The sequence below is a fragment of the Neomonachus schauinslandi genome, chromosome 2, assembly GCF_002201575.2.
Source record: "Neomonachus schauinslandi chromosome 2, ASM220157v2, whole genome shotgun sequence".
Lineage (NCBI taxonomy): Eukaryota > Metazoa > Chordata > Mammalia > Carnivora > Phocidae > Neomonachus > Neomonachus schauinslandi.
Window position 1 is genome coordinate 111,192,255 of NC_058404.1, and position 16,501 is coordinate 111,208,755.

Here is a 16,501-nt window from a genome sequence, read left to right on the forward strand (position 1 = left end):
TAGGGTTTTATGTGGTTTCTATATATTGCGTTGTAAAGGAATACATAAATATTAGTAATGAGAACTTAGACAAGTGACTGATACTCTGATTTGAACAGAGAGGTAATTAAATTTTAAAATTGTTACCCCTTTGGGGCACCTGGCTGGCTCAGTCAGTAGAGCATGTAACTCTTGATCTCAGGGTTGTAATTTCCAGCCCCACAGTGGGTGTAGAGCTTAACAAAATAAAATCTTTTTTTTTTTTTAAGATTTTTAATTTATTTATTTGACAGAGAGAGAGACAGCAAGAGAGGGAACACAGCAGGGGGAGCAGGAGGGGGAGAAGCAGGCTTCCTGCTGAGCAGAGAGCCTGATGCGGAGCTCCATCCCAGGACCCTGGGATCATGACCTGAGCCGAAGGCAGACGCTTAACGACCGAGCCACCCAGGCGCCCCTTTAAATCTTTTTTTAATGGTATCATGTCACTAGGTATATGTCTTTTACTTTTTTAAAAAGATTTTATTTATTTATTTGTCAGAGAGAGAGAGAGAGAAGAGAAGCAGGGGGAGTGGCAGGCGGAGGGAGAAGCAGGCTCCCCACTGAACAGGGAGCCAGACATGGGGCTCAATCCCAGGACCCTGGGATCATGACTTGAGCAGAAGGCAGGCACTTAACAGATGAGCCACCCAGGTGTCCCTGTTTTTAAATCTATAGCCACATGAATTCTGGTGAGTGTCTTGTATGTCTGGTACTGTGCTAGGTGCTAAGATTAATACAGCTAAATAGGACACCACAGGAATTGTCCCCAGGATTGTTCATGTGACTCGGAGAGGGGAGACACTTGTGCTCCCTGACTCCTGGAGAGAGAATGAGATTGATGCACCAATCACCAAAAACGCCAGCGGTTTTGTGAGGTGATGCCACCCTGCACCATGGTTTTGACATGTGATAATTACCAAGTGAATTTGTGGATTGTTTTTAAACTTTTCGTAATCTTTTTTGCTCATGGAAACAAAGATGTCTGCCAGTATACCTAGTGATGTGGAAATACCCTGTAAGAAACAAACAAACAGAACACAGATTAGGAATTCATGGTCAATTACCGCTCTCATCTCAAGGCCTAAAGGCAAAGATCAGTCCTCCATATGAACTATCTCTGCGGCTGCTCTTCTTATTCTTACTGTGATTGTTACTGTGACAGTGGAAATACTTCTAAACCGGATGCCACAGGGCTTGAAAGATCATCACGTCCTGAGGACACAGACCTAATGTAAACACAACTATTTCTTAGCTCGGCCTTACTGGACTGCCAACACTAACTTCTCCATCCTGCTACGCATAAAGGATTGGCTCAAGCGAGAGTCCTTGTGTCCCATTCTGTCTGTGTTGCCAACGGATTGTAGGCAATGGTACTGCTGACACAGTTCAGGGAAATGAGATAACCCAGTGTTCCAGTCAACAAGGAGAATATTCCCACAGAGGCACAGGGCATGCAAACAGCAAGTAGGAAAGCAGATGTTGCCTCTCGATTTCTTGGATAAAGATGCCCCAGAAACAATTAGTTGGAGGAAAATGATCTTACAACTAAGCAACTTGGCCATCTCAACTTTGCTGTGGAATCAGGTAAAGGCTAAATCTACAATCAAATAGATAGATGAATGGAAATAAATATATAATATTTATATTATATAAATAAATATATATTTAGAAGTAAATACATAAATAGAAATAAGTATGTAAATAGATAGAAATATATATATAAATAGTTAGACATGAATGCAGAAACACTAAATACATGCCAGGAGTCTAGCTGTGAGTGGGGAAAGGGAAGACACAAGAAGGAGTTACCAAATGTTCCTGGTCCTATGCGCACGCAGAATCGATAAAAATAGGACCAATAAACTCGATAAATGATACACTGAATTGTGCCATAAGGAGATAGTCATCCAAAGACAAATGTAGGACAGGAGAAAGAAAGCACTAGATACACCACCTTTCTATCTGGCTGAGGAAGTGTCAGATATCCTATGATGGAGGTCCAGATTAGCTCTGCTGCTTCATACCACATCCCTGGAAAAAGAGGGGGAGACGGCACGAACCGCTAGTATCTGTGTATTGTGTTAGAAAATACCTTTGAGAACTAATACAGAAAGAAGATTCATTGGCTCCTGTTAGGAAAATTTCGGGCTGAATTATATTGACAGCAATCAGCAGATAGGATCTGCTGGAGGAACAGCAACCTATTTTTCCAGTTGGTTTAATACAGATAATTCTTCCCTTTCACAGAGAAACAGTAAGAATTATATGTATGTGCGTGTATATATATATAAATAATCAATTGTGTATATATATAATCAATTACATATATGTGTATATATAATCAATTATATATGTGTGTGTATATATATAATCAACTCCATTATTTACAAGAATACTAATTACCATTCTATATTAAAAATATTCAAACACTTTAGTTTGCATATTTATTTATTTATTTGAGCACCTGCAGCTCCTTTTTATACTTCCTTTTTGTTGTTTTTTAAAGTCTTCTGCCTTCAGGTGAGGAAAGGGCTTGGGGATAGGCTAATAAGCCCACAGGGGGCCCCGGGGGCTCCTTCCCGCCTCCCAGCATATCTCCCTCCCTCCTCCCTCCAGCCTACAGCAGAGCCTCTGCTCTGTTTCCCTCCCTCCTCAGGACCCCTCCCTTGGGACCAACCCTCCCAAACCCCATGTTCAGGTTGGCCTGTCTGTGGGGACAGTGCTAGAAGCCCTCTCCTGGACTGCTGGCAGAGCACTCAGGCTTGCTGGGCTATAAACAGCTGGGGTGGGGCCATGCACTTTAAAGCACAGCTAGCATTCTATAAATTTTGTTTGACAAACTCAGGAATGCCCTCTGAGGAATGAATGGGTAAGGTGTCAGGGTGGTGTAGAATAAGGTGTCACTCTAGCCCATGGAGTCCTGTAGAACTGAAAGTCAGACTCCAGAAATAATACCGAGAACCCTAAGGTTAGCATCAAACTATACAACTGTGTATTTCTTTAACAAAACTCAACATAAAATATTTTGTTCTATTAATGTTCATAACACTCCTGGGATCTTAAATGTCATTTTTTTTTTTCGATGAGGAAACTCAGCGAAGTGGGGATTAGCAATTGTAACCAGATGCGATTAGAAAATTCTACGGTAAAATCTCACAGCCAGACTTTGTAAATGAGCCCTGAGAGGCTGAATGTTTGATGACCGTACCTAGCTTTTGCAGAATTTGCCCTCTGATCTGTATGCAGACTGACTGCACCAGGATCTTGTCGCTTTCATTTCTGTACAGCCAGGTACCTACAAGAAAAGAGGGGAAAAAAGCAAAGCGGCTTTAGCTTTGAATTATCAAGGAAATAGCCTGGTGAAATGAAACCATTTCATGCCTTCATGAGCACATGTGATCCAGATTAGAGAGAGGATCTTTTCTCTACATTTAGGGAAAGGTTCCAACTCCTTGCTATAACCTACAAGGCTTCACAGACATGAATTCCTGTCTGGTCTCCACCTCTCTCAACTGACTATGTCCTGCCACACTGACTTCATTTGCGTTCCTTATCATGGCATCTGCACTTGCTGTTACCTCTGCCTGGGATCCACTTCCCTCTGGCTCCTGAGGAGATCAGCTCCTCCTTCCAGTCCACCCAAAACTGGTTTGGAAGTAGAGACTGACGACTGCACACGCACACCAGGAAGGCATGAAAAGATTTAGTACTCACATAAGGAGCCTTTCTGAGGAGAGCAGGCAGGCACCCAAGCTGGTCCATTTGACGTGCGTGAAGAGTGGTGAGTGGCTTTGGTTTTTACTGTGATTAGGGTGTGGGGCTGGGGTAAAGTCTCCCACAAGCTACACTCGGTTTACTGATGAGTAGGTTCAAAACAAACCAAAAAACAACCCCCGCCCCCAGCCTGCCCAGCTGTGGGACAACGGGGAGTGGGGGAAGGCTGGGGCCTTAAAACTGTCAGCAAACACCAAAAATAGAGTCAAATTCATTATTACACCCTCTTGATTCTGTGTCACATCACCTTCTGTTTTCTCCCCAGCTTTTAATCCCAGTGTGTGTGTGTGTGTGTGTGGTGTGGAAGATGGGAAGTGTGCATACCATAGGTTAGTGATGGTGGCCACAAATGAGGGGTGTATGGTCAATATCTGTATTCCAAACTGCCTCCCCACTGGAAATGTCAGTAAGGTTCAAGGAGCTTGGGAACCTTGGATCCAAGCACATTGGGATTAAAAGTCTACTGGAGGTTGTGTTCAACTTACTGGGAAACTTGTTGACATTAATGCCCAGAAATTCAGACAAGATATTTGAAGATTTAAATGATTTGTTACCCAACTTCCAGGTAGATCTGGAGAGGTCTAGTGTACAGTAACTATTAGGTCATTCAGTCGCTTTTAAACTAGAACTCCAGTAGGGACTGCAGGTAAAGGTCGTTGTGAAGATATGAAAACACCTTACCTGTTGCTCCGTTGTTGCTTATTAGATTGCTCAGGATATACTCTGCTTTTAAAAGTTTCCCTGAAAAGAAGCAACCAAATGCTACACAATTAGTTCTGCACATTTGCCTTCAATACTACTAATATGTTTATGCTTTAAGATTAACACATTATACAGGGAACATAACCTCTCTTGGAAACATTCTATTTTAAAATTTAAAGTCAGGGACACCTGGGTGGCTGTCGGTTAAGTGATGGACTCCTGATTTCAGCTCAGGTCATGATCTCAGGGTCGTGAGATCGAGCCCCGTGTCAGTCTCCCTGTTCAGCAGGGAGTCTGCTTGAGATTCTCCCTCTCCTCTGCCCCTCCCCCTGCTCTCTCTCTCAAATAAATAAATAAATCTTTAAAAAAATAAAATTTAAAATCAATAACTATAGCATCCACGAAAGTGAACAGAAAAGATGACATTTCCAGGAATTGGTAAGGTGGGAAGTTGTATAGTATCTGAAATGGCAATTAGATTTACACACATACACATATACATTCATTCATATAGAATAAGGCTTGAGAAGTAAAGGCAAACCCTTGTAAAACATTATGTCTTCTTTCTGTGAACAAGACTATGAAAGAAAGAAAAGAAAAAAGAAAAGGAAAGAAAGAAAGAAAGAAAAGAAATGAGGGAAGGAAAGAAATGAGGGAAGGCGGGGCGCCTGGGTGGCTCAGTCGTTAAGCGTCTGCCTTCGTCTCAGGTCATGATCCCAGGGTCCTGGGATCGAGCCCCGCATCGGGCTCCCTGCTCGGCGGGAAGCCTGCTTCTCCCTCTCCCACTCCCCCTGCCTGTGTTCCCTCTCTCGCTGTCTCTCTGTCAAATAAATAAAACCTTTAAAAAAAAAAAAGAAAAGAAAAGAAATGAGGGAAGGAAAGAAAAAGAAAAGCATATTCTGAAATCATGACTTACTGTCTTATTAAAATTTATTCATACCAATGTGTTTAGAAAGAGAGCAATAACATGAAATACTTGTGTAAATGAATTTTACCAAAGGTTTCTTTCTTTTTAAAAGTTATATTTTCTAATTAGGTTTTTAAAAAAGATTATTTGAGAGAGAGTGAGAGCACGCACATGAGCAGCGGAGGGCATAGAGGGAGAGAGAGAATCTCCAGCTGACTTCCCATTGAGTGGGGAGCCCTCACATGGGGCTTGATTCCAGGACCCTGAGATTACAACCTGAGCCGAAATCAAGAGTTGGATGCCTAACCAACTGAGCCACACAGGCGCCCCTCTAATTAGGTTTTGCTGATATCTAAGGATGGGTATTTTAAAAATATATTGATTTGTATGCACCAAACTTGCTGAATGTCTTAATTCTAATAATCGGTGTATTTTTTGAAGTTTTATATGCAGGCAATCGTACCATCTACAAATCCTGATAAGTGTGTTTATTCATTTCTAATCTTTATATCTCTTATTTCTTTCTCTTTTTTCATTGCGCTAGGAGGACTTCCAGGTCGGTATCAAATAGAAGTGATAACAAGATACATTTTTTTTCTTTACTTGATTTTAAAAGGAATATTTCTAGTTTTTCATCAGTAATTTGGCCAAGGTTTTCGATTGCTTCCTTTTATCAGGTTAAGAAGTCTCTTGTGCAGCTATCAGCTTATTGCCTTTCAGCTCCAAATTCACCCTTCATTGCCTGCTTTGCAATAATGGGAATGGACCTTGTAAATATTTCTCCTTTGCCAGCTTTGTCATTAGAGGGTGTGGAGAGACACTGCAAGGGAGGCTACTTCTCTTCCTGATTTAGTGTGCAGTTCTTGCCAGGCTCCCGCAACGCATGTAGCTTCTCCAGTGCCTGCCTCCTGCAGCGTTCCTGGCTTCTCCTGTGTCTTCCTCCTCCAACACAGGTGGCTTCCCCAGCACTTGGCTCATTGTGCAGAGGTCAGCAGCACCCAGCGGCCGGCAGCTTCCTGCAGCATCCTCTCAGGTGACTTCGCAGTGGAGTGCTGCCAGGGAGGGACTTCCCCAGGAATGTATCCTCCTGGCATTCCACAAAGGCAGCTTTGCGGTGAGTTCCAAGGCACCTTTCTGTGGATGGCTTCCCCCAGCACCCAAGAAGGTGGATTTCCAGTAAGTTCTGCTGGCATGGAAACTCCTTGACTTCTCTGCCATCCAGTGAGCCATGGCAGTGCCTTCTCCAACAAGGTCTGGATCGCAGTCCTGGTGTGCCTGCCTGTGGGGTTGGGAAATTTTTCTTATGTGCTCTATCTCAGTACAAGGGATAGTGGCTGATCTTTATAACTGCTTATCCTGTATTCTTTAGAGTTTTCTTTACTACTTATTCGTAATCCCTCGTTAATCCCCTGATATAGTTAATAACTCTTTATATTAAACTCTCCTTGTTCAAATTACTGTGTTGTTTCTGTCTCCTGACTGGAACGTGACCAAGGCCATCTCTAACCCTACTTTGTATTTTTAACCTAAATGGGTAGAAAATTTTATAAAACACTTCTCACATCCATTTAGGTGAACACATAGTTTTCTTGTTTATTCTGTCCACGAGGTGAACTGACTGAATCAGTTATGACATTAGTATTATTATTATTTAGTAAGCTCCACACAAAAGGGGGTTTAAATGCATAACCCCGAGATCAAGAGTCACATGCTCTACCAACTGAGCCAGCCAGGCACCCCTGAATGAATCCACTTTTAAATATTTAACCATCCTTGGGGCGCCTGGGTGGCTCAGTTGTTAAGCGTCTGCCTTCGGCTCAGGTCATGGTCCCAGGGTCCTGGGATCGAGCCCCTCATCGGGTTCCCTGCTCCACGGGAAGCCTGCTTCTCCCTCTCCCGCTCCCCCTGCTTGTGTTCCCTCTCTCGCTGTGTCTCTCTCTGTCAAATAAATAAATAAAATCTTTAAAAAAAAAATTAACCATCCTTATATATCTGGAATAAGCCTTACTTGACTATAATGTATTTTATTAATTTAATATAATGCTGGTCAATTTGATAATAAAATTTTTGCATCTGATAAATTATGTAAGTGATACTACCATATAATTTCCTTTTATTTTTATCTTAATTAGTCTGACCTGTGCATTTACCAATTCTATTACCATTGCTTTTTTTTTTGCTTGGTAGATGCTTAACGATGCTTAACGACTGAGGCACCCAGGCGCCACCTACCATTGCTTTTTGAATCTCCTACTTCATCTTTATAGATTCAACTTCTTACTTAACAAAATACATTCTTTAATGTGTGTGTGTGAGAGAGAGAAAGAGGGAGATAAGTGTCTTGAGAATAATAAATATTTTTAGTCTTTGTCTGAAAATGTCTCTTTTGTCCTCACTTATGAATGATGACTTTGCTGAGTATAAAATTCTAGGTTGAAAGCTATTTCCTCTCAAATTTTTTTGGTAGATCCCATTGCTTTCTGGACTCTGTTGTTCCTGATAAGATGTTTTTTGTCAGTCTAAATATAGTCCCCATATACACAATCTGTCTTTTCTCTCTGTTTCCTTTAAGATTTTCTCACTGTTTGATTTTCTGCAGTTTCACCACACTGCGTCTAGGTGATTTTTTAAAAAGAAATTTGCTCAAGGTTGGGTCCACCTCTTCAACACAAAGACGTGTTTTTCTCTAATTCCAGTCAGTCCTCTCAGAAGTCCTATTATGCTTACGTGCTTTTTTCATTCTATTCTCTAATTTTTAAAAATTCCTCTTTCATATTTTCATCTACCTAACTCCATATGCTTCATTCTCAGTATTTTCCTTAAATATAATTTCCAGTTCCATCACTTTCTCTCCTGCTGTTAGATCTGCTTACAGGAATGCATTTCTGGTAGGTCAGTTAGGGGGTTGGAATACCTGAGAAACTGGCCCAGGAAATTTATCTTTATTGGAAGGTTGTTACCACTCACCTGTAACAGGTGGGCACATATTTAGAATCTTTGGATAGTCCTTTTATTAAATAAATATTTATTTTTATTTATTTTATTTATTTGAGAGAGAGAGAGTGAGCCCACACATGAGAGAGCATGAGCAAAGGGTGAAGGGCAGAGTGAGAGGGAGAAGCAGGCTTTCCACTGAGCAGGGACTTGCGTGGGGCTTGATCCCAGGACCCAGGGATCATGACCTGAGCAGTAGGCAGACAATCGACTGAGCCACCCAGGTGTCCCTTTCTTTCTTTCTTTCTTTCAAGTTTTTATTTATTTATTTATTTATTTATTTATTTATTTATTCATTCATTCATTTGAGAGAGAGAGAGTATGCATGAGCTGGGGAAGGGGCAGAGGTAGAGGGACAAGCAGACTCTATGCTGAGTGGAGGGGCCCCACTTGGGGCTCAATCCCACAACCCTGAGATCATGACCTGAGCTGAAATCAAGAGTCAGACACTTAACCGACTGAGCCACCCAGGTGCCCCTGGATAGTCCTTTGCTAGTCAATGGAGGTCTGGAGAACAGCAGCATCAGTGTTGTCTGGGAGCTGGTTAGAAATGCAGAATCTGAGGCCCTGCCACATACCCCCTGAATTAGGATCTGCATATTTTTAAGAAGATTTATTTATTTTAGAGAGAGAGAGAGTGCATGTGTCCATGAGTTGGGGGGTAGGGCAGAGGGAGAGGGAGAGAATTCTCTAACAGACATCCTGCGGAGCATGGAGCCTGACGTAGGGCTCCATCCTAGGACCCTGAGATCATGACTTGAGCAGGAACCAAGAGTTAGCCGCTTAACTGACTGGGTCACCTGTATTTTTAAATTTCTGAAAATTCTCTTTAGTTCTTTTTCAAAAGAGTGAATTCATTTTCTTTTCCTGTTGCATTCTGTTCTTTAAACATACTATTTTTTTAAGCCATGTGAGTCTTTCAGGTTGTTCTATTTTTATATTTTGTTCTGGAGGGCCATTTTTCCTGTGTTTTGTTGTACATGCTGTTCTTCTCTCACATGTTTCATTTCCTTTTGTTGTTTATACAGTTTAACCAAGGGTATCTTCAGCAAGGATTATTCTCCTGTGGGATTCCTATTCCCCTGGAGCGTGGATGTTTCTCTAGAACATAGTTTTGTATTTGATATTCTGCTGGGCCCCAAAAATGTCAGTCCTGAACTAGTTTTTTGTTAATTATTTGGGGGGATCCCCTCCCTTGTGGGTAGGGTAAATTCAGACTCCTCACACACATTTGGCATAGTCTTGGGGTTTTTATTTATTTGGGGAGGGTTTTTTTTGGCCTCTACCCCAGAGCTTGGGTAGACAGTAAGCTTCCTTGCCACTTCTCCGGGTGAGCTGGTGGAGCTGTTCAGTCCCCTCTTATACCTGTGCAAACCTTTGAGAATTCCCGCTTTATGCAAATATTTCACTTCTCACATAGTCCCATGGACCTGTCTCTTGCCCCTAAATGGGGATTAAAATGAGAGTCCCTTCCCCTAGGACCATATTCAAGTGTAAACCCCTCCGGCTCATGAGCAGTAGACTACTGTTTTAACTTTGAACACTTTCTGTGTTTCCACACCTAAAAAAATATTCGCAATATCTATGTAATAGGAGAAGATTTTGTACTTGCTTAATCCTCCATGTGAAAGAACTGAAGATTTGAACCTTTATCTCTAATTATGGCTTAAAAGGTTTTCCTCTTAATTTTAGGCAAGAGTGAGCTAGGCAGGCCCAGGATGTTCTCTATTGTCTCTGAAATCCCATGTTGAATGCCCTGACCTTTGGCATGTGTTTTGGATGGATACCAGGAAGGGCTGAGTCAAAGGGATAACAGTAGGATTGTGCTGTCCCCTCATATTACCTTTATTCCTCTTCCTTACTCCTTAGAATATCATACGGTCCTCTCATTTCTCCATCCCAGGAGTCCCAAATGCTGAGAATGGAGACCCCTTCTCATGGTACCTTCTCTACCAGGACACCACCGCTGCTCTAAGCCCCTCTCTCTCTGAGACATCCAGTGTATGGGGAGGCTTAAGACTTGTTTGGGGACGGGGTTGCTGAGTGGCACAGTCGGTTGAGCATCTGACTTGATTTCGGCTCAGGTCGTGATCTCAGGGTTGTGAGATCCAGCCCTGCATTGAGCTCGGAGCTCAGCGTGGGGTCTGCTTGAGTTTTTCTCTCCCTCCACTCCCACTGGTGCACTCTCATTCTCTCTCTCGAAATTAATCTTAAAAAAAAAAAAGAGTTGTTTGAGGGGAGAAGTTCACAAAACTCACTTAACTCTGAGACTGTGTTTGTTTTCTTGTGGCTCTTCTGGTAGTATCTTTGAGGAAAAGATAACCCAACTGTTGGGAACTAAGATCTAGGATTTTATCTTAGACATAGGATATGTATCAACAGAGGAGCGTACTGCTCATGATGCTCTCTAGGCTTACTTGTTATCACGGTTAGAAGCATGAGAGAAACAACAAAACAAACAAGTGAAAAGATCAGTGTGGCTGTGTAAAACAAAACTATCAACATGCCTGCTTTCCGCTTAGCCTCAATTTTCATGTCACACTATACCAAATCCGTATCTCATAAAATAGGCCACATAGACTGTCTTCCAAGTTCTAAGTGAGGAGAACCAATGTTAGAACCCTGCCTGTGCATGCCCGGCCTCATCATTCTGTTCTCCCCACAGAATGCTATGCACACACATCATCGCCATCTGATGCCATCCGAAGGAACATTAGTTGTCAGCTTTCCCTCATACCCCAAACATTATAAATCCAAACATTGTAAAATGTCCCAAGTTGGGGATATCAGAAGGAAGTTTTCCCTAGTTCAACTCTGTCCCTGCAGTTACTCTAGGAAAGTAATAAACACGACACAATTTATGCACAGCTGCAAGAACTTGAAAGTGAATGAAGTTGGGCTTTTGAAAAGTGAACCTCCACAAGCCCATTTCTCTCATGTCCTTTTATCTCTGTCCCTGTCTGCATCCAACAATTGTCCCATTTAGTATAGTCAGTACAGTTCCTTTTCAAAGGAAATGAAGTAAAGATATTTTAACCCCTTGAAGACCGGACTTACTAAAACAGTAACAACAACTAAAATCAATTTAAAAAATGAGCCAGTCCTGTTTCTCGGAAGGGCAAATTTGCCTTCTACTTTTGTCCTTTATTCTTTCACTCTTAGAAATGAAGATAGCAGGCTACACATTTCTCAACCTCATGGTTATCAGTAATTTAAATAATTCCAAAATTCTATAGAAGTAAACTTCACTGTAATACATAGCAGGCCTTTTCTCCCTCCAACTGCCCTCTACAGTACATCCTAAGTTAGAATGTCAGCCTCATTTTTCATTTCATTCAAAGTGACAGAAGAAAAAAAAAAAAGGATACTTTAGGGCCTAATCAGGTACTGTACCGGTGTTCCCAGTGATGGAAAAAAACCCTCAAATTACTTCAGTGGATTTGTCAGCTCTATTGTTAGCATAGTCAAGTGGCCCTACAGAAAGGAGACAGGAGAACTAAGAGAAAATGGTCGAATTTTAATCTGCTTTTTAAAGGCTCTTGGTCAGAAGTATAGCAATTCAGATACCCCTGTTTGAAAGCAGCAGGACAGATTTGTTAGAAGACAAAAGCTCCAATTAGTATTTTCCACACCCTTTCACAATTTTCTCTACTGCTTCTGGCTCTGAAACCCTTTATGCCAGGGCCTTTGTGCTGGCAAGAGGCGGGTGGAAGGGCACCTCGGAGGGCCGGGGGCGGGGAGAGCACGCCGCTTGAAAAGATGGCCCACAGGCCCGGGTGCCCGCCGTCCCCCCGCCGAAGTCAAGTAGCCCCGGAGCGCAGGCGAGCCCCCGGCCGGCCGCACGGCCGCAGGACCGCGAGGGGCCAGCAGCAGGGAAGCCTACCTGAGTTGACCGAGATTCGGGCTTGGCGAATCACCACCTGCGGGGCAATGGGCGTTGCTGGCTGCAGCTTGTGGAGCCCCTTGGCGACCTGCAGGAGGTTGCCGGAGACGTCGAGCCCGTACAGGAAGCGGTCGCATAAGAACACAATGGCAGCAGCCGTGGTACAGTCGCGGGAGCGGATGGAGGCTTTCAAGGACGCCTGCAGGAACATCCAGACAGAATGAACCAGACGCAAGCAGCGCCCCGCGGAAAAAGAACGCCGCACTGGGACCAAGCTTAGTCTTCTAGGTGTTTTGTCCTTCCTTCCTTTCTTTGTTCCTTCCTTCCTCCCTTCTTCCCTTCCCTTCCCTTCCTTTCCCTTCCCTTCCCTTCTCTTCTCTTCCCTCTTTCTTTCAGGCAAAACAAGAACAACAAAACCTAGAACAAGGGGAAGAAACAAACTTTATTGGGCGGCTGAACCGAAAAATAAATAAATAAATAATAAATAAATAAGGAAAAATCCAAATCAATTGTGAGATAAAACCTTTCTTCCATTTCCTTTTCCCCACTACATTTCTAAAATTATACAAGTGATACATGCATATTTCCTGTTCTTAGAAAATTCAAACAACACAAGGTAAAAATGAAAAGTGCCCCTTAGTTTCCTGACTCTTTACCTTATGTTTTCCCCTCTTCCCCCCCCAATCTCTTTCTCATTCTTCCTCATCCTGGTTTCAGAGCGATCCTTCTAGAAACTTCTACCCTATTGTGTATATTTAGACATTAATTGATTCCTTGTCTTGCTTTGCCCTCTCCCCCCTTTCTCCTCTCCCTCTTTTTCTCTCTCATAAATGAGATTACACTATACATATTGTTATGTTGGTTAGTTCTTTCAGTCATCTTAGCATCTTGAAGAGCGTTCCACATCAGTTCATAACGCTCTGCTTCACTTATTGCCTACATTTTAATTAAGAAGAAATACAGAATTTTAGGTAACATTTTAAATTTAACTTACACTTAGTTAATGAATAAAACAACAAAAAGAAGAAAACAGGCCCGAAATGAATGTGTAACATAAAGAGTGAGAAGTGGAGATAAGTGAGGCAAACCTGTATGGAAAAACATCATCTTTTGATCTCCAAGGTGTTATACTCAAGATATTCAAAGTCATGTAGCTAACAGCATAAATGAGTTTCCCACTCAGTAGTATTTTCTCCATTTGCTAAACTAAATCAAGCAGTGTTTTCTGAGCATGTTGGCTCACATATGAAGCCCAAGAAAGCATTGCTCATTTTCCTAGCACAGTGTTACTACACAAAGCACTGCTTTCTTCACCACATAATCCTAAGTACTAACACTTACTAGATGGGTAAAACTAGATGCAGGGCACAGTGCTAAGTGCATTACATGTACTAATTCACTCACTCTTTACAACAATCCTAACAGGCAGATTATATGAATACCCCCATTTTATAGATGGGAAACCTGAGACTCATAGAGGTTAAGTAACATGCCCAATGTCACATGACCTGTGACTAAGAGGGGAGATTTGAACAGAGAAAGTCTAGGTCCAAATCTCACACTTTCAAGTCCCATGTTGTACCGACTTTATTTTAGGAAAACAGGAGTTGGATATCAATTATCTGATACTTGCAGTGATGCCAGTAAATACCAAATATGTAATCAGTGTTGTTACAGTTGCTGGTCTGAGCATGATTTACTTTAACAAATTGAAACTAAGAGAGGATGCTTTCAAACTGGGAGAGAGTAACCTCTGCTTTTCAAAGTCTGCCTGGAACTGTTCTTTTAGAGTTTTAATTTGATACTTGTGTATGTCTAGGTAAAACTGGCCTAAACTCTTAGATCTGGCCCATTCCAGAGTTCTACTGATGGTGCTTATTCACATGATTTGACTTTTGGTATGTATGTTTTGGTGTGCTGTTCTATAGCACTGCATATAGAACATAACGTTTATATTTACAGGTATTCATCAATCAGGTAATGCCTACCAATAACCAGCACAATAACCTATTTTCATACTGATGCTTTCTTAACTCGTTAAGGTTTTTAAGCTATCAGTGTGTTTATTAAGTCTAGAAAGTGATCATTTGCATTTGTATTTATCCTTTTGTTCAAACTGATCACTGTTCTCATTGTGATAGAGATGCCAATTATTAAGGGGGGATATCTCTTCTCTCTTCTTGGTGTTTCCTTCCATGTGAAGGGAGCTGACTTACTGTAGTACTGCTGGCCTCTCTATTCCTTTACCCACTCTGCCCCAGGGGAGGTGGAACGATTAATATGACTGGTAAATTTGGGAAGAAGAAACTGGCATGCCTGGCTTAGCTCTTCTCTTTTTTTCCTTGGGAACAGCTGTCTAAGGGAACCAGGATACTCTGCTCTTGTGTATCACAAGTCTTAACTAGAAAGCCACCCTATATGTGGTGTTCTGCTTGCCCTCGTAATCTCTGTGACTGAATGGGATGTCTACATAATTCTGGGGTTCAGCTAGCAGATCCCCTGTGCTCTAATATGAAGCTATATCTTTCAGTTTAGGCTTTATCAGAATTAGAGGTAATGTTTAACCTCTTGTCTGCCTAACTCTTGATTTATTCCTGTTTGCTCAGAATCCAGGAGGGAAAGAATCCTGGATCCTCTCAAAGATCCCAATGTTAATCATGGCCTAATATACCATAATCCTTTCTAAGGAAAACTGTGCTGCCCACAGTTCCTGCTTTTGAAACTGGCATGCATTTTGCTACTTTCCTTGACTCCATTTCCCCACTCCACCACCAGCTCAAAGCTAACCTAAGAGTACTCATCTGATCCCTGGCCCCATGACTCTGTGGCCTGGCTTGAAAAAATGAACTTTCAAATCTGAACTAAGAAACATAGAAAGAATGGTAGGGTAGAAAGAAGCAGAAAATCGAATGTAGCTAAGTCACACTTAATGGGCAACTGCAGACTGAAGATGGAAGAATGATGGCTCTGAATCCAAATGTACCTTGTCATGAGTGCCATTCTTAGAGTTCCAGGCCTCCTTGATTGTTCCATTATGTTTTTATAATAATGTACACCCCATTTTGTGAATTTGCTTGAGTGAACCTCTGTTCCTTCCAACCAAAAAACAAACAAAAAAAAGCCTAACTAAAACTGAAGTGTTCAAAACTTCTATTGAGAACTGTCAAATTTTAAAATGAGAACAAGTCAGTCAATTGACATTCATAAACTGTAAATTCAAGTGGAAAGGAAAATTTATGGTTTTATGTATGCCCAGCTCTGTTCACTAAGGCTGGTCTCTGGTCAAGAGTCCTTCCTATGCTAGGTACGCATGACAAAGTCCTTTAGTTTGCAACCTCAGCTGTTATTTGCAGAACTTGCAGCCTCTTCCACTGCTAGGCTTCCTGAAACGGGTGTTTGGAAAGAGCAACGCTATTGCTGTCACCCTGCTCGAGACCACTTATCTTGCAGGGTCCTCAGCAAGCCATGGTGAGTTCCCTCTCTTTGAGGTTGCCCTTTGGTGTGTGCTTGATGGTCAGTTCTGCTCTCCCTTCTCACAGGTGCCCCACTTCAGTTTTCAGGTAACCGTATATCTACTTGGGATGCAACACTTAGTGACAGGCTATTTTCCAGAAATGATTCTCAATCCTTACCTCTCTGACAAAAATGGTTTCCATCATTGTAGCACCATCTAGTTTATGAAAAACATTCACAGACATTATCCCATTTGAATTTATAGTAACTATAACATCTAAGTAAGGTAAGGAAATTGAAGTTTCCAAATTTACAAAGTCCGAAGGGTCAGGGTCAGTCAGGAACCCAAGTCTGTATCTTTTTAAAATAAATTTTCTTATTGTGGTAAACAATGCATAACATAAAATTTACCATCTTCACCATTTTCAAGAGTACAGTTCAGTAGTGTTTAGTATATTGTTGTGGAATAGGTCTCCAGAACTTTTCCATCTTGTGAATATGAAGTCTATAGTGACTATACGCCTCTTTCCCCATCACAACCCAGCCCCTGGTAATCACCATTTTACTTTCTATTTCAATGAGTTTGATTATTTGAGGTACTTCAAGTAAGTGGAATCATACAGTATTTGTCTTTTTGTGACTGGTTTATTTCACTTAGCATAATGCCCTCAAGGTTCATCCATGCTGTAGCATGTGATGAAATTTCCTTCCTTTTTAAGGCTGAATTATTCCATTATATGTATATACCAAACTCTGTTTATCTATTCATC

The 16,501-nt window shown here is 41.7% G+C and overlaps 1 protein-coding gene across 1 annotated transcript in view; it reads right to left on the reverse strand.

Annotated features, from left to right (window-relative positions):
* Positions 1 to 16,501, reverse strand: part of ALPK1 (alpha kinase 1) — a 59,241-nt gene that overhangs the window by 15,027 nt on the left and 27,713 nt on the right. The window contains exons 3-7 of the mRNA XM_021684477.1: positions 12,279 to 12,477; positions 4,474 to 4,533; positions 3,227 to 3,313; positions 1,973 to 2,049; positions 936 to 1,031 (exon numbers count right to left, since the gene is read on the reverse strand). Coding sequence (XP_021540152.1) covers positions 936 to 1,031; positions 1,973 to 2,049; positions 3,227 to 3,313; positions 4,474 to 4,533; positions 12,279 to 12,477 — 519 coding nt within the window. The remainder of the gene's footprint in view (positions 1 to 935; positions 1,032 to 1,972; positions 2,050 to 3,226; positions 3,314 to 4,473; positions 4,534 to 12,278; positions 12,478 to 16,501) is intronic.